The sequence below is a fragment of the Xenopus tropicalis genome, chromosome 6 (assembly GCF_000004195.4).
Source record: "Xenopus tropicalis strain Nigerian chromosome 6, UCB_Xtro_10.0, whole genome shotgun sequence".
In the NCBI taxonomy this organism is placed as follows: Eukaryota; Metazoa; Chordata; class Amphibia; order Anura; family Pipidae; genus Xenopus; species Xenopus tropicalis.
This window is the reverse complement of record NC_030682.2, coordinates 148,398,484-148,424,130: the sequence shown is the minus strand read 5'-3', so window position 1 is coordinate 148,424,130 and position 25,647 is coordinate 148,398,484. Positions and strand designations below refer to the sequence as shown.

The window sequence follows — 25,647 nt, the reverse complement described above, 5'->3', positions numbered from 1 at the left end:
AGAAGAGGTGCCACAGGCAGAATAAGGTGCTACCTGCAGAAGAGGTGCCATAGGCAGAATAAGGTGCTACCTGCAGTAGAGGTGCCATAGGCAGAATAAGGTGCTACCTGCAGAGGAGGTGCCATAGGCAGAATAAGGTGCTACCTGCAGAAGAGGTGCCATAGGCAGAATAAGGTGCTACCTGCAGAAGAGGTGCCATAGGCAGAATAAGGTGCTACCTGCAGAAGAGGTGCCACAGGCAGAATAAGGTGCTACCTGCAGAAGAGGTGCCATAGGCGGAATAAGGTGCTACCTGCAGAAGAGGTGCCATAGGCGGAATAAGGTGCTACCTGCAGAAGAGGTGCCATAGGCAGAATAAGGTGCTACCTGCAGAAGAGGTGCCATAGGCAGAATAAGGTGCTACCTGCAGAAGAGGTGCCACAGGCAGAATAAGGTGCTACCTGCAGAAGAGGTGCCATAGGCAGAATAAGGTGCTACCTGCAGAAGAGGTGCCATAGGCAGAATAAGGTGCTACCTGTAGAAGAGGTGCAATAGGCAGAATGAGGTGCTACCTGCAGAAGAGGTGCCATAGCAGAATAAGGTGCTACCTGCAGAAGAGGTGCCACAGGCAGAATAAGGTGCTACCTGCAGAAGAGGTGCCATAGCAGAATAAGGTGCTACCTGCAGAAGAGGTGCCACAGGCAGAATAAGGTGCTACCTGCAGAAGAGGTGCCACAGGCAGAATAAGGTGCTACCTGCAGAAGAGGTGCCATAGGCAGAATAAGGTGCTACCTGCAGAAGAGGTGCCACAGGCAGAATAAGGTGCTACCTGCAGAAGAGGTGCCACAGCAGAATAAGGTGCTACCTGCAGAAGAGGTGCAATAGGCAGAATGAGGTGCTACCTGCAGAAGAGGTGCCATAGGCAGAATAAGGTGCTACCTGCAGAAGAGGTGCCACAGGCAGAATAAGGTGCTACCTGCAGAAGAGGTGCAATAGGCAGAATGAGGTGATACCTGCAGAAGAGGTGCCATAGCAGAATAAGGTGCTACCTGCAGAGGAGGTGCTACCTGCAGAAGAGGTGCAATAGGCAGAATAAGGTGCTACCTGCAGAAGAGGTGCCATAGGCAGAATAAGGTGCTACCTGCAGAAGAGGTGCAATAGGCAGAATAAGGTGCTACCTGCAGAAGAGGTGCAATAGGCAGAATAAGGTGCTACCTGCAGAAGAAGTGCAATAGGCAGAATAAGGTGCTACCTGCAGAAGAGGTGCAATAGGCAGAATAGGGTGCTAATAAGCAGAGGAGGTGCCATAGGCAGAATAAGGTGCTACCTGCAGAAGAGGTGCCACAGGCAGAATAAGGTGCTACCTGTAGAAGAGGTGCCACAGGCAGAATAAGGTGTTACCTGCAGAAGAGGTGCAATAGGCAGAATAAGGTGCTACCTGCAGAAGAGGTGCCACAGGCAGAATAAGGTGCTACCTGCAGAAGAGGTGCAATAGGCAGAATAAGATGCTACCTGCAGAAGAGGTGCAATAGGCAGAATAAGGTGCTACCTGCAGAAGGGGAAAGGCAGAATAAGGTGCTACCTGCAGAAGAGGTGCAATAGGCAGAATAAGGTGCTACCTGCAGAAGAGGTGCAATAGGCAGAATAAGGTGCTACCTGCAGAAGAGGTGCAATAGGCAGAATAAGGTGCTACCTGCAGAAGAGGTGCAATAGGCAGAATAAGGTGCTACCTGCAGAAGAGGTGCAATAGGCAGAATAAGGTGCTACCTGCAGAAGAGGTGCAATAGGCAGAATAAGGTGCTACCTGCAGAAGAGGTGCAATAGGCAGAATAAGGTGCTACCTGCAGAAGAGGTGCAATAGGCAGAATAAGGTGCTACCTGCAGAAGAGGTGCAATAGGCGGAATAAGGTGCTACCTGCAGAAGAGGTGCCATAGGCGGAATAAGGTGCTACCTGCAGAAGAGGTGCAATAGGCGGAATAAGGTGCTACCTGCAGAAGAGGTGCCATAGGCGGAATAAGGTGCTACCTGCAGAAGAGGTGCCATAAGCAGGATAAGGTGCTACCTGCAGAAGAGGTGCAATAGGCAGAATAAGGTGCTACCTGCAGAAGAGGTGCCACAGGCAGAATAAGGTGCTACCTTCAGAAGAGGTGCAATAAGCAGGATAAGGTGCTACCTGCAGAAGAGGTGCAATAGGCAGAATAAGGTGCTACCTGCAGAAGAGGTGCAATAGGCAGAATAAGGTGCTACCTGCAGAAGAGGTGCCATAGGCGGAATAAGGTGCTACCTGCAGAAGAGGTGCCATAAGCAGGATAAGGTGCTACCTGCAGAAGAGGTGCAATAGGCAGAATAAGGTGCTTATAGGCAGAAGAGGTGCAATAGGCAGAATAAGGTGCTAATAGGCAGAAGAGGTGCCATAGGCAGAATAGGGTGCTAATAGGCAGAAGAGGTGCAATAGGCAGAATAAGGTGCTAATAGGCAGAAAAGGTGCAATAGGCAGAATAGGGTGCTAATAAGCAGAAGAGGTGCCATAGGCAGAATAAGGTGCTACCTGCAGAAGAGGTGCCATAGGCAGAATAAGGTGCTACCTGCAGAAGAGGTGCAATAGGCAGAATAAGGTGCTACCTGCAGAAGAGGTGCCATAGGCGGAATAAGGTGCTACCTGCAGAAGAGGTGCCATAGGCGGAATAAGGTGCTACCTGCAGAAGAGGTGCAATAGGCGGAATAAGGTGCTACCTGCAGAAGAGGTGCAATAGGCAGAATAGGGTGCTAATAAGCAGAGGAGGTGCCATAGGCAGAATAAGGTGCTACCTGCAGAAGAGGTGCCACAGGCAGAATAAGGTGCTACCTGCAGAAGAGGTGCCACAGGCAGAATAAGGTGTTACCTGCAGAAGAGGTGCAATAGGCAGAATAAGGTGCTACCTGCAGAAGAGGTGCCACAGGCAGAATAAGGTGCTACCTGCAGAAGAGGTGCAATAGGCAGAATAAGATGCTACCTGCAGAAGAGGTGCAATAGGCAGAATAAGGTGCTACCTGCAGAAGAGGTGCAATAGGCAGAATAAGGTGCTACCTGCAGAAGAGGTGCAATAGGCAGAATAAGGTGCTACCTGCAGAAGAGGTGCAATAGGCAGAATAAGGTGCTACCTGCAGAAGAGGTGCAATAGGCAGAATAAGGTGCTACCTGCAGAAGAGGTGCAATAGGCAGAATAAGGTGCTACCTGCAGAAGAGGTGCAATAGGCAGAATAAGGTGCTACCTGCAGAAGAGGTGCAATAGGCAGAATAAGGTGCTACCTGCAGAAGAGGTGCAATAGGCAGAATAAGGTGCTACCTGCAGAAGAGGTGCAATAGGCAGAATAAGGTGCTACCTGCAGAAGAGGTGCAATAGGCGGAATAAGGTGCTACCTGCAGAAGAGGTGCCATAGGCGGAATAAGGTGCTACCTGCAGAAAAGGTGCAATAGGCGGAATAAGGTGCTACCTGCAGAAGAGGTGCCATAGGCGGAATAAGGTGCTACCTGCAGAAGAGGTGCCATAAGCAGGATAAGGTGCTACCTGCAGAAGAGGTGCAATAGGCAGAATAAGGTGCTACCTGCAGAAGAGGTGCCATTGGCGGAATAAGGTGCTACCTTCAGAAGAGGTGCCATAAGCAGGATAAGGTGCTACCTGCAGAAGAGGTGCAATAGGCAGAATAAGGTGCTACCTGCAGAAGAGGTGCAATAGGCAGAATAAGGTGCTACCTGCAGAAGAGGTGCCATAGGCGGAATAAGGTGCTACCTGCAGAAGAGGTGCCATAAGCAGGATAAGGTGCTACCTGCAGAAGAGGTGCAATAGGCAGAATAAGGTGCTTATAGGCAGAAGAGGTGCAATAGGCAGAATAAGGTGCTAATAGGCAGAAGAGGTGCCATAGGCAGAATAGGGTGCTAATAGGCAGAAGAGGTGCAATAGGCAGAATAAGGTGCTAATAGGCAGAAAAGGTGCAATAGGCAGAATAGGGTGCTAATAAGCAGAAGAGGTGCCATAGGCAGAATAAGGTGCTACCTGCAGAAGAGGTGCCATAGGCAGAATAAGGTGCTACCTGCAGAAGAGGTGCAATAGGCAGAATAAGGTGCTACCTGCAGAAGAGGTGCCATAGGCGGAATAAGGTGCTACCTGCAGAAGAGGTGCCATAGGCGGAATAAGGTGCTACCTGCAGAAGAGGTGCAATAGGCGGAATAAGGTGCTACCTGCAGAAGAGGTGCAATAGGCAGAATAGGGTGCTAATAAGCAGAGGAGGTGCCATAGGCAGAATAAGGTGCTACCTGCAGAAGAGGTGCCACAGGCAGAATAAGGTGCTACCTGCAGAAGAGGTGCCACAGGCAGAATAAGGTGTTACCTGCAGAAGAGGTGCAATAGGCAGAATAAGGTGCTACCTGCAGAAGAGGTGCCACAGGCAGAATAAGGTGCTACCTGCAGAAGAGGTGCAATAGGCAGAATAAGATGCTACCTGCAGAAGAGGTGCAATAGGCAGAATAAGGTGCTACCTGCAGAAGAGGTGCAATAGGCAGAATAAGGTGCTACCTGCAGAAGAGGTGCAATAGGCAGAATAAGGTGCTACCTGCAGAAGAGGTGCAATAGGCAGAATAAGGTGCTACCTGCAGAAGAGGTGCAATAGGCAGAATAAGGTGCTACCTGCAGAAGAGGTGCAATAGGCAGAATAAGGTGCTACCTGCAGAAGAGGTGCAATAGGCAGAATAAGGTGCTACCTGCAGAAGAGGTGCAATAGGCAGAATAAGGTGCTACCTGCAGAAGAGGTGCAATAGGCAGAATAAGGTGCTACCTGCAGAAGAGGTGCAATAGGCAGAATAAGGTGCTACCTGCAGAAGAGGTGCAATAGGCGGAATAAGGTGCTACCTGCAGAAGAGGTGCCATAGGCGGAATAAGGTGCTACCTGCAGAAGAGGTGCAATAGGCGGAATAAGGTGCTACCTGCAGAAGAGGTGCCATAGGCGGAATAAGGTGCTACCTGCAGAAGAGGTGCCATAAGCAGGATAAGGTGCTACCTGCAGAAGAGGTGCAATAGGCAGAATAAGGTGCTACCTGCAGAAGAGGTGCCATTGGCGGAATAAGGTGCTACCTTCAGAAGAGGTGCCATAAGCAGGATAAGGTGCTACCTGCAGAAGAGGTGCAATAGGCAGAATAAGGTGCTACCTGCAGAAGAGGTGCAATAGGCAGAATAAGGTGCTACCTGCAGAAGAGGTGCCATAGGCGGAATAAGGTGCTACCTGCAGAAGAGGTGCCATAAGCAGGATAAGGTGCTACCTGCAGAAGAGGTGCAATAGGCAGAATAAGGTGCTTATAGGCAGAAGAGGTGCAATAGGCAGAATAAGGTGCTAATAGGCAGAAGAGGTGCCATAGGCAGAATAGGGTGCTAATAGGCAGAAGAGGTGCAATAGGCAGAATAAGGTGCTAATAGGCAGAAAAGGTGCAATAGGCAGAATAGGGTGCTAATAAGCAGAAGAGGTGCCATAGGCAGAATAAGGTGCTACCTGCAGAAGAGGTGCCATAGGCAGAATAAGGTGCTACCTGCAGAAGAGGTGCAATAGGCAGAATAAGGTGCTACCTGCAGAAGAGGTGCCATAGGCGGAATAAGGTGCTACCTGCAGAAGAGGTGCCATAAGCAGGATCGGGTGCTAATAAGCAGAAGAGGTGCAATAGGCAGAATAAGGTGCTACCTGCAGAAGAGGTGCCATAGGCAGAATAGGGTGCTAATAAGCAGAAGAGGTGCAATAGGCAGAATAAGGTGCTACCTGCAGAAGAGGTGCCATAGGCAGAATAAGGTGCTACCTGCAGAAGAGGTGCAATAGGCAGAATAGGGTGCTAATAAGCAGAAGAGGTGCAATAGGCAGAATAAGGTGCTACCTGCAGAAGAGGTGCCATAGGCAGAATAAGGTGCTACCTGCAGAAGAGGTGCCATAGGCAGAATAAGGTGCTACCTGCAGAAGAGGTGCAATAGGCAGAATAAGGTGCTACCTGCAGAAGAGGTGCCATAGGCGGAATAAGGTGCTACCTGCAGAAGAGGTGCCATAGGCGGAATAAGGTGCTACCTGCAGAAGAGGTGCAATAGGCAGAATAAGGTGCTACCTGCAGAAGAGGTGCCATAGGCGGAATAAGGTGCTACCTGCAGAAGAGGTGCCATAAGCAGGATAAGGTGCTACCTGCAGAAGAGGTGCAATAGGCAGAATAAGGTGCTAATAGGCAGAAGAGGTGCAATAGGCAGAATAAGGTGCTAATAGGCAGAAGAGGTGCCATAGGCAGAATAGGGTGCTAATAGGCAGAAGAGGTGCAATAGGCAGAATAAGGTGCTAATAGGCAGAAAAGGTGCAATAGGCAGAATAGGGTGCTAATAAGCAGAAGAGGTGCCATAGGCAGAATAAGGTGCTACCTGCAGAAGAGGTGCCATAGGCAGAATAAGGTGCTACCTGCAGAAGAGGTGCAATAGGCAGAATAAGGTGCTACCTGCAGAAGAGGTGCCATAGGCGGAATAAGGTGCTACCTGCAGAAGAGGTGCCATAAGCAGGATAAGGTGCTACCTGCAGAAGAGGTGCAATAGGCAGAATAAGGTGCTACCTGCAGAAGAGGTGCAATAGGCAGAATAAGGTGCTACCTGCAGAAGAGGTGCCATAGGCGGAATAAGGTGCTACCTGCAGAAGAGGTGCCATAGGCAGAATAAGGTGCTACCTGCAGAAGAGGTGCCACAGGCAGAATAAGGTGCTACCTGCAGAAGAGGTGCCACAGGCAGAATAAGGTGCTACCTGCAGAAGAGGTGCCACAGGCAGAATAAGGTGCTACCTGCAGAAGAGGTGCCATAGGCAGAATAAGGTGCTACCTGCAGAAGAGGTGCCATAGGCAGAATAAGGTGCTACCTGCAGAAGAGGTGCCAAAGGCAGAATAAGGTGCTACCTGCAGAAGAGGTGCAGTAGGCAGAATAAGGTGCTACCTGCAGAAGAGGTGCAATAGGCAGAATAAGGTGCTACCTGCAGAAGAGGTGCCATAGGCAGAATAGGGTGCTAATAAGCAGAGGAGGTGCCATAGGCAGAATAAGGTGCTACCTGCAGAAGAGGTGCAATAGGCAGAATAAGGTGCTACCTGCAGAAGAGGTGCAATAGGCAGAATAGGGTGCTAATAAGCAGAGGAGGTGCCATAGGCAGAATAAGGTGCTACCTGCAGAAGAGGTGCCACAGGCAGAATAAGGTGCTACCTGCAGAAGAGGTGCAATAGGCAGAATAAGGTGCTACCTGCAGAAGAGGTGCAATAGGCAGAATAAGGTGCTACCTGCAGAAGAGGTGCCATAGGCGGAATAAGGTGCTACCTGCAGAAGAGGTGCCATAGGCAGAATAAGGTGCTACCTGCAGAAGAGGTGCAATAGGCAGAATAAGGTGCTACCTGCAGAAGAGGTGCAATAGGCAGAATAAGGTGCTACCTGCAGAAGAGGTGCAATAGGCAGAATAAGGTGCTACCTGCAGAAGAGGTGCAATAGGCAGAATAAGGTGCTACCTGCAGAAGAGGTGCCATAAGCAGGATAAGGTGCTACCTGCAGAAGAGGTGCAATAGGTAGAATAAGGTGCTACCTGCAGAAGAGGTGCAATAGGCAGAATAAGGTGCTGTGCTAATAGGCAGAAGAGGTGCAATAGGCAGAATAAGGTGCTAATAGGCAGAAGAGGTGCCATAGGCAGAATAGGGTGCTAATAGGCAGAAGAGGTGCAATAGGCAGAATAAGGTGCTAATAGGCAGAAAAGGTGCAATAGGCAGAATAGGGTGCTAATAAGCAGAGGAGGTGCCATAGGCAGAAAAAGGTGCTACCTGCAGAAGAGGTGCAATAGGCAGAATAAGGTGCTAATAAGCAGAAGAGGTGCCGCAGGCAGAATAAGGTGCTACCTGCAGAAGAGGTGCAATAGGCAGAATAAGGTGCTAATAAGCAGAAGAGGTGCAATAGGCAGAATAAGGTGCTACCTGCAGAAGAGGTGCCACAGGCAGAATAAGGTGCTAGAGCTGGTAGAGAAGAGTGGGTGGCAAGACGCAGACTGGTTCTATTTAGTGCCAGTGAGTCAGTGTGAATGTAGGGCATGTCACTAGCTGGTTATGTGCAGTGAATGGGATTAAGCGGCAGAGATCACTGTTTAGCAGCCAAATCCTGACGTTCAGGCATCTGGGTCTTTGATGGAATCTCTCTGCCTTGGGGATAAGATGGGAGGGGGATCAGTGTAAAAAAAAATAATGCTCGGCATCAGCTGGGCAACAGTGGTGAATATGGGTATATGGAGCCCGACAGGCCCTTTTCCCTAGAGGGACCCAGGTAAACCAGTCAAACCCCAACATTTCTGTATTTTTGGAGCTACAGCCAAAAAGCACAGACCAGAATCCTCACCGAGCCCTGCTTGTTATTCCCTGTGGTACCAACCCTACGTCTAACGCTCCGTCAGCGCTCAGGCCTCTATTCCCAAAATACAGCGATTTCTATAAAAGTTTCACCCCCAGTATTCCGGGTCCCTAGCATTGCACTTCAGTGTCCGCTGCAACAGTATCACTTTAATAGCAGTGATGATAATTACAGTCATTATGTATTCAGCTATTTACTTCTGGAGAGTTCTCAGAATTCACTATGAATCATGAAAATCATACTGAAAAACATCTTTCAATTCCCCCCCCCCCAATATGAGCATCTTCTTCATTCAAACTAACAGCAGCCCTGAACTATCTATAGAGGGTCCAGATATGAATGGCTGACCAGGGTCCTACAGTCAACACAGTCTGGGCCTCCAGAGCAGAATATGGTTGTAGGGAAAGATGGCGACTGTAGAGTAAGATGTTGACACTAGGAGTGAGGCAAGATGGCAGTAAGTACACAAGATAGAGATGGTAGAACACAATGAGACAGGAGGACAAGATGGACACAGCAGGACATGGACAGGGTAGAGACAGTAGTGCAAGGTGGCAAAAAAAGGTCAATATAGCAACAGTAGAACAAGATGGAGATAATATGGAAAGAAGTAAACAACAAGGCAAGATGGGGACAGTAGAACAAGATGGAGAAAGCATGGCAATATGGAGACAGTAGGACAAAGAGAAAGGAGAGCATGTAAGAACAGTAGGACAAGATGGAGATAGTAGGGCAAGATGGTGACAGAAAGACAAGATGAGGAAAGCAAGGTAAGATGGAGACAGTAGGCCAAGATGGATACAGTAGTAGAAGATGGAGACAGTAGGGCAAGATGGAGACAATTGGGCAAGATGGTGACAGTAGGGCAAGATGGATACAGTAGTAGTAGATGGAGACAGTAGGGCAAGATTCAGTAGTAGCAAGATGGAGACAGTGAGACAGTAGGACAAGATGGAGATAGTAGGACAAGATGGTGACAGAAAGACAAGATGAGGAAAGCAAGGTAAGATGGAGACAGTATGCCAAGAAATGGTACAGTAGTAGAAGATGGAGACAATAGGGCAAGATGGAGACAATAGGGCAAGATGGTGACAGTAGGTCAAGATGGATACAATAGTAGTAGATGGAGACAGTAGGGCAAGATGGATTCCATAGTAGTAGATGGAGACAGTAGAAAGAAACAGAGAGAGCAGGGCAAGATGGGCACAGTAAGGAAAGATGGCAAAAACTATGACTTTTTAATAAGTGGAGACAGTGAGAGCAGTAAGGTGGCAACAAGTCATCGAGGGTTTATATAAACATTGCTCAGCCTGAGGCTGATAGTTCCTTGTACAACTGGAGATTATCACTTGGCTCTATGGTAACCCAATCTGACCTGGCTACGGCATAGGGGGATGTAGCAGTGACCAAAAGGCTTCATGCCCAGCGCTTACGATTTAATGATAGAAAATAATAGGCTTTTCCTAGAGGAGATTAATAAGGAGCTGTTACACGGTATGAATGTTGGGCCTGAGTCTGAGAGAGGTTTTACTGCAATCCCTGCCCGGTCATTATGGGAATTGATTGCACTCAGCCAGGGCTAAGCAAGAAGCAGGCACTGAGAACCTCACCCCCTAATATAAGTGGATGCATAAAGGGTGAAATATCTCTGTATTTACTTGATATGTTTCCCACAAAATGATACTGTTGAGTGGCCAGTATGGCGCTGCTGCCATTGGGCTTGGCCAAGGAATTAGCACTTCCAACGGTGATCTACTTATATTACCCCGGCGGCTGAATGAGACCCAACAGCAGAACAGCAGGAAACTGCCATATACGATTGTAACCAAGCAATGTATACAATTGTAAACTGGAGCGTTTCTGAACAAAAAGACAAATACAAATAATAAAAATAAAGACCAATTGCAAAATATCACTCAAAAGTGAATAACCCCTTTCAAGGGCAATATTCTTCTACAAGATGTATTATTTGTATTTTTTTTAGCTATTTTACTTTTTGTTCAGCAGCTCTTCAGTTTGGAGTTTCAGCAGCTATCTGGTTGATAGGGTCCAAGTTACCTTAGCAACCAGGGAGCGGCTTGGATGAGAGACTGGTATATGAATAGGAGAGGGAATGAATAGAAAAAAAAAAGATATAAAAAGTAACAATAAAACTGGAGCCTCACAGAGCAATAGTTCTATGACTGTCGGGGTCAGTGACCCCCATTTGAAAGCTGCAAAGAGTTGGTAGAAGAAGGGAAATAGTTCAAAAACTATAAATAAATAATAAAGACCAATTGAGATGCTGCTTAGAATTGGCCATTCTATAATATACTAAAATAAAGGTGAACCCCCCCCCCCCCCCCCTTTAAGATGGGACCATCAAAACCACTGGACTACAAATCCCATAATCCTTCAGCACTGCCACTTGCTTTGGGGCTTTTGAATACAAGTTGCCCCTGCGCCCTGACTCAATACGCCCAGCGGCCTTCCACTTACTGTAGTTACTGAGTCACGTCCAGGGATTCACTGTCTGCGCCTGAAAGTGTCATTTCCCCTCGCTGTGTATCAGCTGCGCTAAGTCACAATAAACAAATTAATATAATATTTCAGGGAACACCAGCGGCGCCTTATTACAAACAGGTAATGAAGCGAAACCTAAAATGAGCTGCCGCCGCGTTGGGACCAATAAATAAAGGGAATATTATAAGGCAGAGATGAATATTATATTCGTGTCCACAAATCAGCAAGTGGCTGGCAATGCGGGACACTAATCACCCCTACTTTTGCCGGCGACATATAATCAATAGCCACATACAACATAACGGCTACCCATAAAACCCTGCCTGGGGACCTGGAAGGGTTGAGTGTTGAGGGCTGTGCCAAAGAGAGAAGGTAATGGAGGGGTTGCATAGTTACACCCTAATGGACCCACCCATGGAGCCATTGGGTTGACCAACCAAGGTCAATTGTAGACAAAGCACAAGTGCCAGGTAGGAAGGGTACAGTCAAGGGTCAGAACCCCAAGTTCAAAAGAGCTGAGCCAAATATCAGAAGCCTTGGAAAGCTTCCATTACTACAACTAAGAGGACCTGGTGGCCAACATCATTGGACCTAGGAAGGTGAGGGTACATGTGAAATAAAGTTGATCATGAGTCACAATTCATCAGACTTTTAAGAAATAGGCCCTTTATGCATGAAACCACAAGTCCCAAGGAAATAAGGTGCTCAGTTCTACACAATACAGCCGGTAAGTTGGGTGCCCTGATCTTACTAAGGGCAAGAGGAGCCAAATGATCCAGTACAGAGGGGCAAGCACTCATTGGGCAGCTCACATCAATACAATAACCAATTAGCACACATACAGATGGTTCCATTTGGGGACGTGCCTGTAGCTCCAGGAAAGGTCAGTAGGATAAAACTTCATCCCTTAACTTTGCCTTTGACAGGGCAGAACTGAGTTCATTTATGATCACAAGGTGCAGCTCTGGGGGTAAAAACCGGCATAAAAAACCCCAGACACTTATGCCGACCTGCCCTAGTCTATTCTTGCACTTTGCCCCAAATGCTGGTTGTACCTGCTTGGGAAAGTTGGCGACAAGGTTCAAGGTGGCACAGACTCTGGCACAAGGGAGTCCAGTATCTCATACCTGGTGTGAACCGGTAGTAATTCCAGGGTTGTTGTTTCAGTGCTCCTACTCCTACACCAACTGAATCTTAATGCCATTGATGCCTCAAGCTGTGGGTTTTTTTTGTGCAAATGCAATTGTGCTCTGCATTGTGGGTAAGGTGTATGGGTCACCATATTATTTCTGGGTCACAGGCACCACTTTTAGATTGTAATGTCTTTGAGTCAATAAATACTCTTACATTAACTTTTTATACACAGGCAAAAAGTGCAAAAAAAGATTTTCACTTGGTAAAAATTCACTATACTACATCCTACTGGATAGGATCTACCATAGAGTCCCCACAGCCACCAATCACCTAAAACAACATCCTCCTGTTTATCAGCCTTGGTTTGCAGATCACATGACAAACTCTTCATATGAAGCAATTAATAAATTGAATAAGAAACAATAACATTCATATTGTCTTCATAAACATTAATACTCACCAGTGTTCAGGAGCTCTACACTTCTCCAGGGGTCCCTATTATTGGTCCTTACCGGAGAGCTCTTTAACAGCCTAAAGACCAACGTTGTCCTTAGAAGAGACGGACACATAGGGTCCATATACAAGGAACACTGACACGCTGGGTGGCACCATTTTTGGGAATATTTTCCAGAACATCAGCTTGCTGGTGGGTTGAGAAGATATCTCCAATAGCTTTGTTCAAAGTAATGGCTGCTGACAGACCTCCTTGCAGATTACATTCTGGGATATCTCCCACGCTCCTGCAGTTGTCTTCCACTGTTTTTGCCTAAATCGATAAAGTTCTATATGAGGTAAGCTCCAGCCAACCCAATTCTGTCTCTTTATCCACCACCACTCTAGTTGTGCAGCCTGCTCCTCACCCTTAGTGGAGATCCACACCCTACTGACTGCTGCTTCCAAAACAAGATAATCAGTGGTCCGTAGAGATGAGTCCACCTACAGCAATCGAACTGATGGATGGGGAAGGCAGGGCAGACCCTTCACCAGAGCCTTTCACTTATTGGTGAGGACTTGGAAAGGACATTAAACCTTAAAGCCCTCCAGAGACCAACAAGAACACTTCAGAAATACAGAAGAAATTGTCGCTCCTTTTTTGGGTTGCTTTATTTCTTTTTTGGTCAATGACAAACATGTTAAAGCAGAAATCTCTCATGGATGATAGAGTTTTGCAGAATATCAGATAGGCACAAACACTTCTTGTCTTTCCATTGACCCATGATCTCATGGAAAGTAATAAAAACCAAATTAGGAACGTGATTGTGGAGTGAAGGGGAAAGCAGAAGGGAGCTGATTTATTGGCCCTCGGTTGGGGCAGCATTATCAGGGAGAAATGTTATTTAACATGCAAGTGGCTGTGAAGACATTCACTTACGCTCCTCCGACCAACATAAAAGGGCCTCCATCTGCTGCCATTACATCCCAATATTAGAAATAATTACCTTTTTCAAGGAACATAAAGCAAAGGGGACCATCTTCCCGCCATTTAGTGTAAGTGGTGGAGTACGTAGGTCAATGAAGCCGAAAGAACGGAAGTGGCCAGATTAGGGGATTCCTTTTATCTTCTGTCATCATGGGGATCTTAGAATAAAGTGACCAAATGTCACATGAGGGAGTGGCTAGTAACTTTCTTAGATGTTGTCATTGAGTAAACACAGTTTCATAAATTCACATTTAATTTGATCTATTTTTCGGTTAAAAAGCACAACTGGAGCCATAGAATAGATGCCCTACAGATTTTATATGTATTGTTAGGAGTGTAAGGGGTTAACCATCCCTACTGTGAGGAAGTATGCCTATCCCCTGGGGGTGGGGGTTGTTTCTATAGGTCCAAGGGTAGTGATTGTAGTTCCTTTTCTTCAGTCTACTTAGGGGAGGGAGAACATGGGGCAGATGCTGAGGTAGGAGGCCTCAGTAAGAAGATTAAACCCTAGGGCAGTGATCCCCAACCAGTGACTCGGGGGCAACATATTGCTCACCAACCCCTTGGATGTTGCTCCCAGTGGCCTCAAACCAGGTGCTTATTTGTGAATTTGTTGCTTGGAGGCAAGTTTAAGTTGCATAAAACCCCAGTTTAATGCCAAAAAGAGCCTGCTGTAGACTGCCAGTCCACATAGGGGCTACCAAATAGCCCACCATAGCTCTTATATGCTTGTGTTGCTCCCCAAGACCTTTTCCATTTACATGTGGCTCATGGGTTTAAAAGGTTGGGGATCCCTGCCCTAGGGTAACCGAATCATCAGTAAAGAACCTTCTGAATGAGGTAAAGTTAATGGTAACCTGGGGCAGGCAACTGTGGTGTGAGTAATACCTATTGTGAACTCATCGTATGATGTGATATTGTACAATGAACACTTGGTGTGCACAGAAAGTACCCCTCTTCCAGGGCCAGAACTAGATATAGGCAGAAGAGGCCTAGGAGGAATGGAGTTGCCTATGGCACCAGCTGGCTTGGTCCGGCACCGCTTTTCTATGTATTTCCTTTATAACCCTGTTCCTGGTAAAAGACCACCGGCACCCATGTTTCATTGGGAAAATGTTTTCAGAGCTATAGTTCAGCCTGAAGAGCCGTCTTCCAATACTTCTGTGGGGGTCCAGCTGAGGAGAGAAATCACGTGTTGCAGTGCTCTACCCTTGAGGGTACATCATTTTGTTGACATAAGGAGATTGCTATGGATTTATTCGTGACAACAAACTGGTGGAACCAACTGACTCCAGTAAATAACGTGAGTTGGCTGACTCAGCAGATAACTGATTGAGGGAGTTTGCAATAGTCAGTTCTGTCTGTGGAACATCAAACTGGCTTTGGCTGTTGGAGGTTATTATTATTTAGTTGGATGTGCCAGGGTGGAATATTAAATACTGGGGGTATCATTTATTAAACTGGCTTGAGCCCAGTTTTGGGTTTGAGGAGGCAACATAATATTTCAATTGGCCACAGGCTCAAAAGACAGATACCTTATGAGCGGCCATACATGGTTGTACAACCTGAACAATCCTCGCAGATCAGGTCGGAATTGTGGCTCCTCCTCGCTTCTTTATTTCCCAGTGTGCCATACGCTGACCAACATTGTGCATAAAGGTGACATTTTGAAACCTTCTCAATCAACAAACCGACTGAAATCCCTAGTACAAAGGTCAGGATTGCCTGGCCAATATACCCATACAATATTCAGCTTGATATGATTTTAGTAGTGTGTGTATGGTCAAACTGAAAGAACCCAACCCAACGTCTGCCCATATACCAAATACCAAAATGGCGAATCATGTAATCCCATTAAAGAATGATCCAATCAGACAGACTTTGCAGTCAGGATTGCCCGCCCAATATACCCATACAATATTCAGCTTGATATGATTTTAGTAGTGTGTGTATGGTCAACTTGAAAGAACCCAACATCTGCCCATTGACCAAAAACCAACATGGCGGCTCATGTATTCCCATTAGAGAATGATCCAATCAGACAATGTCAGGGGGCGTGGCCTCTTTTCCACAGAGAGCACAAACATTATAAACTCTTAGTCCCAAAATGATCCCCGTGAGAAGAAGGAAAGCGGAAATCCCTTATAATGGAGACAAAACCTCTTCATTCAGCTCTGGAGTTCCATCGCCCAGTGAAGAGGTAGCAACGCACTCGCACACAGACCCGCTGAATTCCAAGGCTTTGCTCAACACTAATTAATTCCGCTGAAATCTCCGCTGGGCCAAGAATCATTGCAGAACTTTAACTTTTAATTTCTCCAAGTCGTTAATCATTCATGGGCATCAAATCCAGGGGAGAATGGTTTAAAAAAAAGAATGGACGTAACTAGTCTCCTACTTTGTTATTTTTTTTGTCTTGGGGTTTGTGTGTAGAACAATCCTTCCCCACATTCCCTGCCGCAGTCTAGGAGACCCCTTGGTATGTCTGAAAATAATGTTTCCCTCCATCTGCTTCTTCCAAAAAAGCCTCCAATTCAATTTGTCTCCCTGCATTTTTAATGCCTCCGTCTCCGCTTTATGTTTCCGCGGTTACCAAGGGCACATGCAAAGCGGCGGAATACAAGATCTTTTGCTTTCACGTACACCGGCCACTCTCAGAACATTCCGGGACCTTTTGACATGATTTGTTTTCCTCCGCAAATCTTTTTTTTTTTTTTTTTAATGGAAGCTCTTGTTGATTGTCCAACCTCCATGAACTTCTAACACTACAGAGGGATCAATGTGTGAAATGGAGCAGAAAAGGCAGATAACAAGCAGGATCACTTGTGGCCGTGTGTGCTCATGGGCTGAGCCGTTGTTAGGGGGAACAGCGAGGGGTGAATGCTCTTGGCCATCACAGATAGAGAGCTTGTCTGACAAATCAAAACTTATAGGTAACAAAGCATGGGAAGATAAAGGCATGGAAGGGCAAGATGGTGACACTTGGGCAAGATGACAGTAGGCAAAGATAGAGATAGTAGAACAAGATGGCAACACCGGTGACAGTTGGGCAAGATGGCAACAGCAGGGCAACGTGGTGACAGTAGGGCAAGATGGAGACAGTAGGGCAAGATGGAGACAGTTGGGCAATATGGAGACAGTAAGGCAAGATGTAGACAGTAGGGCAAGATGTAGACAGTAGGGCAAGATGGAGACAGTAGGGCAAGATGGAGGCAGTAGGGCAAGATGGAGACAGTAGGGCAAGATGGAGACAGTAGGGCAAGATGGAGACAGTAGGGCAAGATGGAAACAGTAGGGCAAGATGGAGACAGTAGGGCAAGATGGAGACAGTAGGGCAAGATGGAGACAGTAGGGCAAGATGGAGACAGTAGGACAAGATGGAGACAGTAAGACAAGATGGAGACAGTAGGGCAAGATGGAAACAGTAGGGCAAGATGGAGACAGTAGGGCAAGATGGAGACAGTAGGGCAAGATGGAGACAGTAGGACAAGATGGAGACAGTAAGACAAGATGGAGACAGTAGGGCAAGATGGAGACAGTAGGACAAGATGGAGACAGTAAGACAAGATGGAAACAGTAGGGCAAGATGGAGACAGTAGGGCAAGATGGAGACAGTAGGGCAAGATGGAGACAGTAGGGCAAGATGGAAACAGTAGGGCAAGATCGAGACAGTAGGGCAAGATGGAGACAGTAGGACAAGATGGAGACAGTAGGACAAGATGGAGACAGTAGGGCAAGATGGAGACAGTAGGGCAAGATGGAGACATGCCTCTTTGTTTGGGGGAAGGGGTATACATAAAAATGGTTATATAAAAATGTTCTCAAATATAACATCACATGGGGTTGTAGAAGAGGTACGGGCTATTTTTGCTCCAATATTAAATGCCAAAACTGAATATATTAACAATATACCAAGTGTCCTGTCCAAGGGAAACAATATGGTACCACCCACCATACAAATGTACAAATGCACAGTACAGAGGAGGAACACTTTGTTCACACAATAAATAACACTCTCATATCGTACTGTTCAAATGACACAGTATGGCAGCTCCCGCCTTATGTATAAATCCCATCCAGGGAATGCAATGCAACTGAAACCCAACTGAGCTTAGGGAGGACCCCACCCACTTACTGGGCGCAGAACATCTCATTTGTCTAAATTGGTGCCACTACTTTAAGCAGCCAATTCTTGTGGGGAGTTATAGTTCTGCAGCAACAATGATCTGAAACATCCTACTAATTCAGTCCCCCCCCCCCCCCCAAAAAAAAATAAAAGCCTCGGGACACAGGAAGTCAACCTCTATCTATGTCTATGCAAAAAGGACCATGGGAAAAATCAAATGTAATAAAAGTTGACATGTTTGCATGGGGTCTAGTAACCTATAGCAACCAAGCAGGTTGCTTTTAAGCATTAGTTCCCCCACATCCGCACTGAATATAATAAACACAAGTACACTCTGAAACAGAAAGAGATCTTGTAACCCATAGCAACCAATCCAACAGGTGACCAGTAAATCCTCCCTGCTAACTGGTAGCCACTAGTGATGAGCACATTTTTTTCACCAGGAATTTCACGAATTTTTCAGCAGTTTCGCGAATTTTTGGGTGAAGCAAAACAGGAGAGATTCGCTCATCACTAGTAGCCACAGGTTACGTCGGGACTTTTATCACATTTTACCCTTCCAGTCACTTGAATAAAGTCAGACCAATTGCAATTATTGTCACGGGTACAGTGTAACCACGGCAACCTTACTTTTTAGCCTTTGCTACTTATCTGATGCAAACACCGTATCACAGTTCCAATATATAGTTGCAATGTAAAGATACAGAGGTATAGAGAATAGTTACAATATATCTATAGTTACCCCTGTACCCCAATATTGGGCAGAAAGTTGACTTACGTGTCTGTTTCATCCCATACGATGCAGGTCTGATTGGTGGTTCCCTGGAAAGAGCAAAACACGGACAGGTTACTAATGATGTTACCCGGTTACTAAGGGAACAGCCAGCACCTCTGCGGTTGGGCGTTATTTAACCCAATGCCGGGAGGAGGAGGAGGAGGAGGGGATGTCTCATTCCGTGAGAGAGAACTAAATCACCGATGTGTTGCTTTTCCACTTAATATCTTTTGGGTGCCCGGGGCAAGGTGGGGACTAGTGAACCGTACGGGAACTGCGCTTGGTGAAGTTACTGCCAAGAAAATATTGATTTTTGTGATGACAATGAGCGGCTTGGAATTGTGACCTTGAGCCCAAATGACTGTATTAAAGCCCAGTTGGCAAAGTGAGCCCCGTTGGCTACGGATATGGGCATTAGGCATCCGCGACTGATAGGGATGATCCGCAAGGGGTTAACTTTTAGTATGAGTGATATTCCAAGTCTGCAATTGGTCTTCGTTTATAGTTTTTGAATTATTCCAGTGTTTCGGCCGCTCTCCAGTTTGGAGTTTCAGCAGTTATCTGGTTGCTAGGGTCTAAATTACCTTAGCAACCGGGGAGTAGTTTGAATGAGAGACAGGGATATGAATGGGAGTGGGACTGAATAGAAAATAAAAGTAATAATAACAGTAAAACTGGAGCCTCGCAGAGCAATAGGTTTTGGCTGCCGGGGTCAGTGACCCCCATTTGAAAGCTAGAAGAAGAAGGCAAATAATTCAAAAACTATAAAAAATTAATAATGAAGACCAATTGAAAGGTTACTTAGAATTGGCCATTCTATGACACACAAAGGGGCCCATTCATTAAACCACAATTTTTTTTTTGAGATCGTATTTTTCCTAATTTATAATTAATTATAATTATAATTCGTAATGTCCATGATCATTTCATTAAAATTCCACAACTTTTTTGTAGTTTTCCACGGAAAAGTCATATTATTTGCAAAGACTACAACCATTTTGGGATTCATTCAAGCTTCGGTACCGTGACCATCTTTTGGGCAGGTTGGAGCTGCAGAGTGCCATTGAGCCCTATGGGTGACTTTCCTTGGGTCGGGTTGGAGCTGCAGAGCGCCATTGAGCCCTATGGGAGACTTTCCTTGGGCCGGGTTGGAGCTGCAGAGTGCCATTGAGCCCTATGGGTGACTTTCCTTGGGCCGGGTTTGAGCTGCAGAGTGCCATTGAGCCCTATGGGAGACTTTCCTTGGGCCGGGTTGGAGCTGCAGAGTGCCATTGAGCCCTATGGGAGGCTTTCCTTGGGCCGGGTTGGAGCTGCAGAGTGCCATTGAGCCCTATGGGAGGCTTTCCTTGGGCCGGCTTGGAGCTGCAGAGTGCCATTGAGCCCTATGGGAGAGTTTCCTTGGGCCGGGTTGGAGCTGCAGAGTGCCATTGAGCCCTATGGGAGACTTTCCTTGGGCCGGGTTGGAGCTGCAGAGTGCCATTGAGCCCTATGGGAGGCTTTCCTTGGGCCGGGTTGGAGCTGCAGAGTGCCATTGAGCCCTATGGGAGACTTTCCTTGGGCCGGGTTGGAGCTGCAGAGTGCCATTGAGCCCTATGGGAGGCTTTCCTTGGGCCGGGTTGGAGCTGCAGAGCGCCATTGAGCCCTATGGGAGGCTTTCCTTGGGCCGGGTTGGAGCTGCAGAGCGCCATTGAGCCCTATGGGAGACTTTACTTGGGCCGGGTTGGAGCTGCAGAGTGCCATTGAGCCCTATGGGAGACTTTCCTTGGGCCGGGTTGGAGCTGCAGAGTGCCATTGAGCCCTATGGGAGGCTTTCCTTGGGCCGGGTTGGAGCTGCAGAGTGCCATTGAGCCCTATGGGAGGCTTTCCTTGGGCCGGGTTGGAGCTGCAGAGTGCCATTGAGCCCTATGGGAGATTTTCCTTGGGCCAGGTTGGAGCTGCAGAGTGCCATTGAGCCCTATGGGAGACTTTCCTTGGGTCAGGATGGAGCTGCAGAGTGCCATTGAGCCCTATGGGAGACTTTCCTTGGGTCAGGATGGAGCTGCAGAGTGCCATTGAGCCCTATGGGAGACTTTCCTTGGGCAGGGTTGGAGCTGCAGAGTGCCATTGAGCCCTATGGGAGATTTTCCTTGGGCCAGGTTGGAGCTGCAGAGTGCCATTGAGCCCTATGGGAGACTTTCCTTGGGCCAGGTTGGAGCTGCAGAGTGCCATTGAGCCCTATGGGAGGCTTTCCTTGGGCCAGGTTGGAGCTGCAGAGTGCCATTGAGCCCTATGGGAGATTTTCCTTGGGCCGGGTTGGAGCTGCAGAGTGCCATTGAGCCCTATGGGAGACTTTCCTTGGGCCGGCTTGGAGCTGCAGAGTGCCATTGAGCCCTATGGGAGAGTTTCCTTGGGCCGGGTTGGAGCTGCAGAGTGCCATTGAGCCCTATGGGAGACTTTCCTTGGGCCGGGTTGGAGCTGCAGAGTGCCATTGAGCCCTATGGGAGGCTTTCCTTGGGCGGGTTGGAGCTGCAGAGTGCCATTGAGCCCTATGGGAGGCTTTCCTTGGGCCGGGTTGGAGCTGCAGAGTGCCATTGAGCCCTATGGGAGACTTTCCTTGGGCCGGGTTGGAGCTGCAGAGTGCCATTGAGCCCTATGGGAGACTTTCCTTGGGCCGGGTTGGAGCTGCAGAGTGCCATTGAGCCCTATGGGAGACTTTCCTTGGGCCGGGTTGGAGCTGCAGAGTGCCATTGAACCCTATGGGAGACTTTCCTTGGGCCGGGTTGGAGCTGCAGAGCGCCATTGAGCCCTATGGGAGGCTTTCCTTGGGCCGGGTTGGAGCTGCAGAGTGCCATTGAGCCCTATGGGAGACTTTCCTTGGGCCGGGTTGGAGCTGCAGAGCGCCATTGAGCCCTATGGGAGGCTTTCCTTGGGCCGGGTTGGAGCTGCAGAGCGCCATTGAGCCCTATGGGAGGCTTTCCTTGGGCCGGGTTGGAGCTGCAGAGTGCCATTGAGCCCTATGGGAGACTTTCCTTGGGCCGGGTTGGAGCTGCAGAGTGCCATTGAGCCCTATGGGAGGCTTTCCTTGGGCCGGGTTGGAGCTGCAGAGCGCCATTGAGCCCTATGGGAGGCTTTCCTTGGGCCGGGTTGGAGCTGCAGAGTGCCATTGAGCCCTATGGGAGACTTTCCTTGGGCCGGGTTGGAGCTGCAGAGTGCCATTGAGCCCTATGGGAGACTTTCCTTGGGTCAGGTTGGAGCTGCAGAGTGCCATTGAGCCCTATGGGAGACTTTCCTTGGGCCGGGTTGGAGCTGCAGAGTGCCATTGAGCCCTATGGGAGACTTTCCTTGGGCCGGGTTGGAGCTGCAGAGTGCCATTGAGCCCTATGGGAGACTTTCCTTGGGCCGGGTTGGAGCTGCAGAGTGCCATTGAGCCCTATGGGAGACTTTCCTTGGGCCGGGTTGGAGCTGCAGAGTGCCATTGAGTCCTATGAGTCCTTTTTGGAACGCAACCACGATATTTTCGTATAAACCGATAAAAGAATTTTCGGGACATTTTCGAACATCAGAAATTATCGTGGTTACTCTGAATTTTTTCCAATCGTGATTTTAACCACCAAAAAATCGGGGTTTAATAATTGGGCCCTAAAAGTTAACTCAAAGGTGAACCACCCTTCTTAACCAATAGAGACACTTCCATACAGTAGACCCCACAACCATGGGAACCCAGGTGGCCATGTGGTCTAAATGGATTCCCAAGGCAAGCCAACTGGGGATCTGCTTTCTATCAACGCGAGAAGGGCAATTCCATTTAGTTACTGTATCCCCCCAACACAATCGCCCGGCGCCCCCATTTTCTAAGCATTATTTCCATGAAAAGACATAGAAATATTATTTTATGTTAATAAGCACCAAAAAAAAATGAAGGAAATATTTTGGGCGAAGGCAAAGTAAGTGACTTACGTTGTACATGTGGGAGAACTCGATGTCCAGAGGAACGGGAATAGACCTGGGCGACGGCTTCACCGTAACGGAGATAATCTTAGAGTTCAGCACGGTGGTGTTTCTAGAAAGAAAAAAAAGGACTAGAATTATTACTGTGAATTTCTTTCCTACTGGAAATATTCTCAGCTATAAATACTCGATTGTAATTAAAAAAAATTGTTTTAATTGGTCGTTTAATTATAATGTAGCGGAGGTGGCACTTGGGGCTGTGACCATAGAATTTATTGGCGGAACAGGAGGCTAAACAGTAGGGGAAATAGACCAAGGTGCTGGAGCTAATTAGGAACAAAATAACAATGATTACGTTTTGACCTGACCCCAAACAATTATTTGTGAATGAATATTATGTGTATCATGGAGGCCATTACTATGCATTGCTGTAGCTCTATATTATCTAAACAGATTGCAGTCCCTACAAACTACTATCTCAGCCTCCCTAAGGCTCCTCTTTGGGTGCCGAATGTGAGGTTTCAAAGGTTCTCCTACTGTGCACTCCACTTAACTTGCCCCTTGATGGAGACAGTGGGGGGAGATGGAAATAATTGGGCAAGATGGCAACAACAGGTCAATATGGTGACTATAGGGCAAGATAGAGACAGTAGGGCTAGATAAAGACAACAGGACAAGATAAAGACAGTAGAACAAGATAGGTCAAGATAGGGCAAGATGGCTGCTGAATCTGAGGTTTTCCAGGTTCTCCTACTGTGCACTCCACTTAACTTGCCCCTTGATGGAGACAGTGGGGCAAGATGGGAATGATTGGGCAAGATTGCAACAACAGGTCAATATGGTGACTATAGGGCAAGATAGAGACAGTAGGGCTAGATAAAGACAACAGGACAAGATAAAGACAGTAGAACAAGATAGGTCAAGATAGGGCAAGATGGCTGCTGAATCTGAGGTTTTCCAGGTTCTCCTACTGTGCACTCCACTTAACTTGCCCCTTGATGGAGACAGTGGGGCAAGATGGGAATAATTGGGCAAGATTGCAACAACAGGTCAATATGGTGACTATAGGGCAAGATAGAGACAGTATGGTTAGTTAAAGACAACAGGACACGATAGAGACAGAAGGACAAGATAGGGCAAGATGGATACTGAATCTAAGGTTTCCTAGGTTCTCCTTCTGTGCACTCCACTTAACTTGCCCCTTTGATCCTATGGCCTCATTATTACTCAACACTGTCCTCTCGTCCTTACTCCATGGACTTGTCTTCTTGCCTCTCTAACTACATCCATTTTACATTTTTAGGAGGCTCATGAAAGCTCTGAAGGTAACCATACATGGGCCAATCTCTGGATTGGATACTGTGTCATTGGCCCATTATTATTAGTAGGGTTAGATAAAGACAACAGGACACGATAGGTCAAGATAGGGCAAGATGGATGCTGAATCTGAGGTTTTCCAGGTTCTCCTACTGTGCACTCCACCTAATTTGCACCCTTGACCCTATGGCCTCAATATTACTCAACACTGTGCTCTTGTCCTTACTCCATGGACCCTTCCTGCCTCTCTAACAACATCTATTTTACAACCTGAAATTTTAGGAGGCTCATGAAAGCTCTGAAGGTCCAACCTCTGGATTGGATACTGTGTCACTGGCCCATAGATGGGGCTCGCCATATAACTTTGTTCCATTCATCCTACTGAACATGTAGAAGTTACATCAAGTCAGAGCAAGCTTGAGACCTCATCCGACCTTCAGCAAAGCAGCCACCGAGTATTGGCCTGGTCTCATATAATTAACATTTTTAGCAGAATGATCTGGGCACATATGACCAGCTTACTCTACCCTTACTCTGCCTTACTCTAAGGGTGACCTATCTACTGTACTGCTATTCTATGGACAAATGGTTTGTTCCTTATTACACCCTTTGAGGAATGTATAAGGTAATTTGATTTTCAGACTTTGTAGCTATGTAGGGTGGACATCCAACGCTCTACTCTTCTCTTGCCTATACCTACCCAATGTCCTAGACAGCAGAGCCACCACTAATGGTGAATATAAAATACTAAACCAGCCATTGCACTTTCCCAAACCCAACCCAGCAGCATGAGTGATCACTAGAGCACCCTCCTCTGACAACACGTTCTTGGTGCCAAAGGCTACGCAGAACATAGAAGTGTTTGGTTCTTCATGGACTGGTAACTTCAGATTGTAAGAACCAAGCAACGGAACCACTGAGATTGTTTTCTCTCCTGCAGTCGCACAATAGAACAATCACTTGAAGGCAGTCATATCTCAAGTAAAAAAAGATTAATATTCCATTTAGTTGCCTACTGATATTCAGTTCAGTTCTAGCAGTGCAGCTTGGTGGGGCGGAGTCCGCGGTGCGGCACTAAATATTCGCCATCTGGACAATTTATGAATATTTACATAGGTGAAAAATAATTAAGATTTTGCCTGGTTTAGCTCATCCAATAAGACACCAACTGCTATATATACATATATAACTATAGGTGATACAATGCAAAGTCTTCTATAAGAAGCCTATCTACAGGGCAGAGAGAAGATCCACCCATGAATAATGGCACTTGCACCCATATTATTTGGGTTGCTCTTCAGAGACTTCAATTCAATCAAGTACTCTATAGTGATGAGCGAATCTGTCCCGTTTTGCTTCGCCAATAAATTTGCGAATCTTTCAAAAGATTCATGAAACGGCGAAAAATTTGCAAAAAGGTTAAAATGTTGTGCGAAAAAAAAATTGTCGCCCATGACTATTCTTGCAACAATTTTGGTCGCGCGACTATTCATTTGGCGCCCGCGACTATTCTTGCGACAATTTTTGGACACGTGACTATACATTTGACGCCCGCAACTATTCTTGCGACAATTTTGGCCGCACGCCTATTTGTTTGATGCCTGCGACTATTTTTGCGACTATTTTGGCACGACTATTCTTGTGACAATTTTGGCTGCGTGACTATTCGTTTGACGCCTGCGACTATTTTTGTGACTATTTTGGCAGCGCGACTATTCGTTTGATGCCCACGACTATTCTTGCAACAATTTTGCCCGCGTGACTATTCGTTTGATGCCTGCGACTATTCTTGCAACAATTTTGGCTGCACGACTATTCGTTTGATGCCTGCCACTATTCTTGCAACAATTTTGGCTGCACGACTATTCGTTTGATGCCTGCGACTATTCTTGCAACAATTTTGGCTGCGTGACTATTCGTTTGATGCCTGCGACTATTCTTGCAACAATTTTGGCTGCACGACTATTCGTTTGATGCCTGCGACTATTCTTGCAACAATTTTGGCTGCACGACTATTTGTTTGATGCCTGTGACTATTCTTGCAACAATTTTGGC

At 47.1% G+C, this 25,647-nt stretch overlaps 1 protein-coding gene across 5 annotated transcripts in view; it reads right to left on the bottom strand.

Moving 5' to 3' along the window:
• The window catches only part of adgrb1 (adhesion G protein-coupled receptor B1), a 387,039-nt gene that overhangs the window by 106,547 nt on the left and 254,845 nt on the right, over nt 1-25,647 (bottom strand). For all 5 annotated transcript variants that reach the window (XM_031903763.1, XM_031903765.1, XM_031903764.1 and 2 more), the window contains 2 exons: nt 22,285-22,387; nt 18,352-18,395 (listed from right to left, as the gene is read on the bottom strand). In XM_031903763.1, the coding sequence (XP_031759623.1) occupies nt 18,352-18,395; nt 22,285-22,387 (147 nt within the window). The remainder of the gene's footprint in view (nt 1-18,351; nt 18,396-22,284; nt 22,388-25,647) is intronic.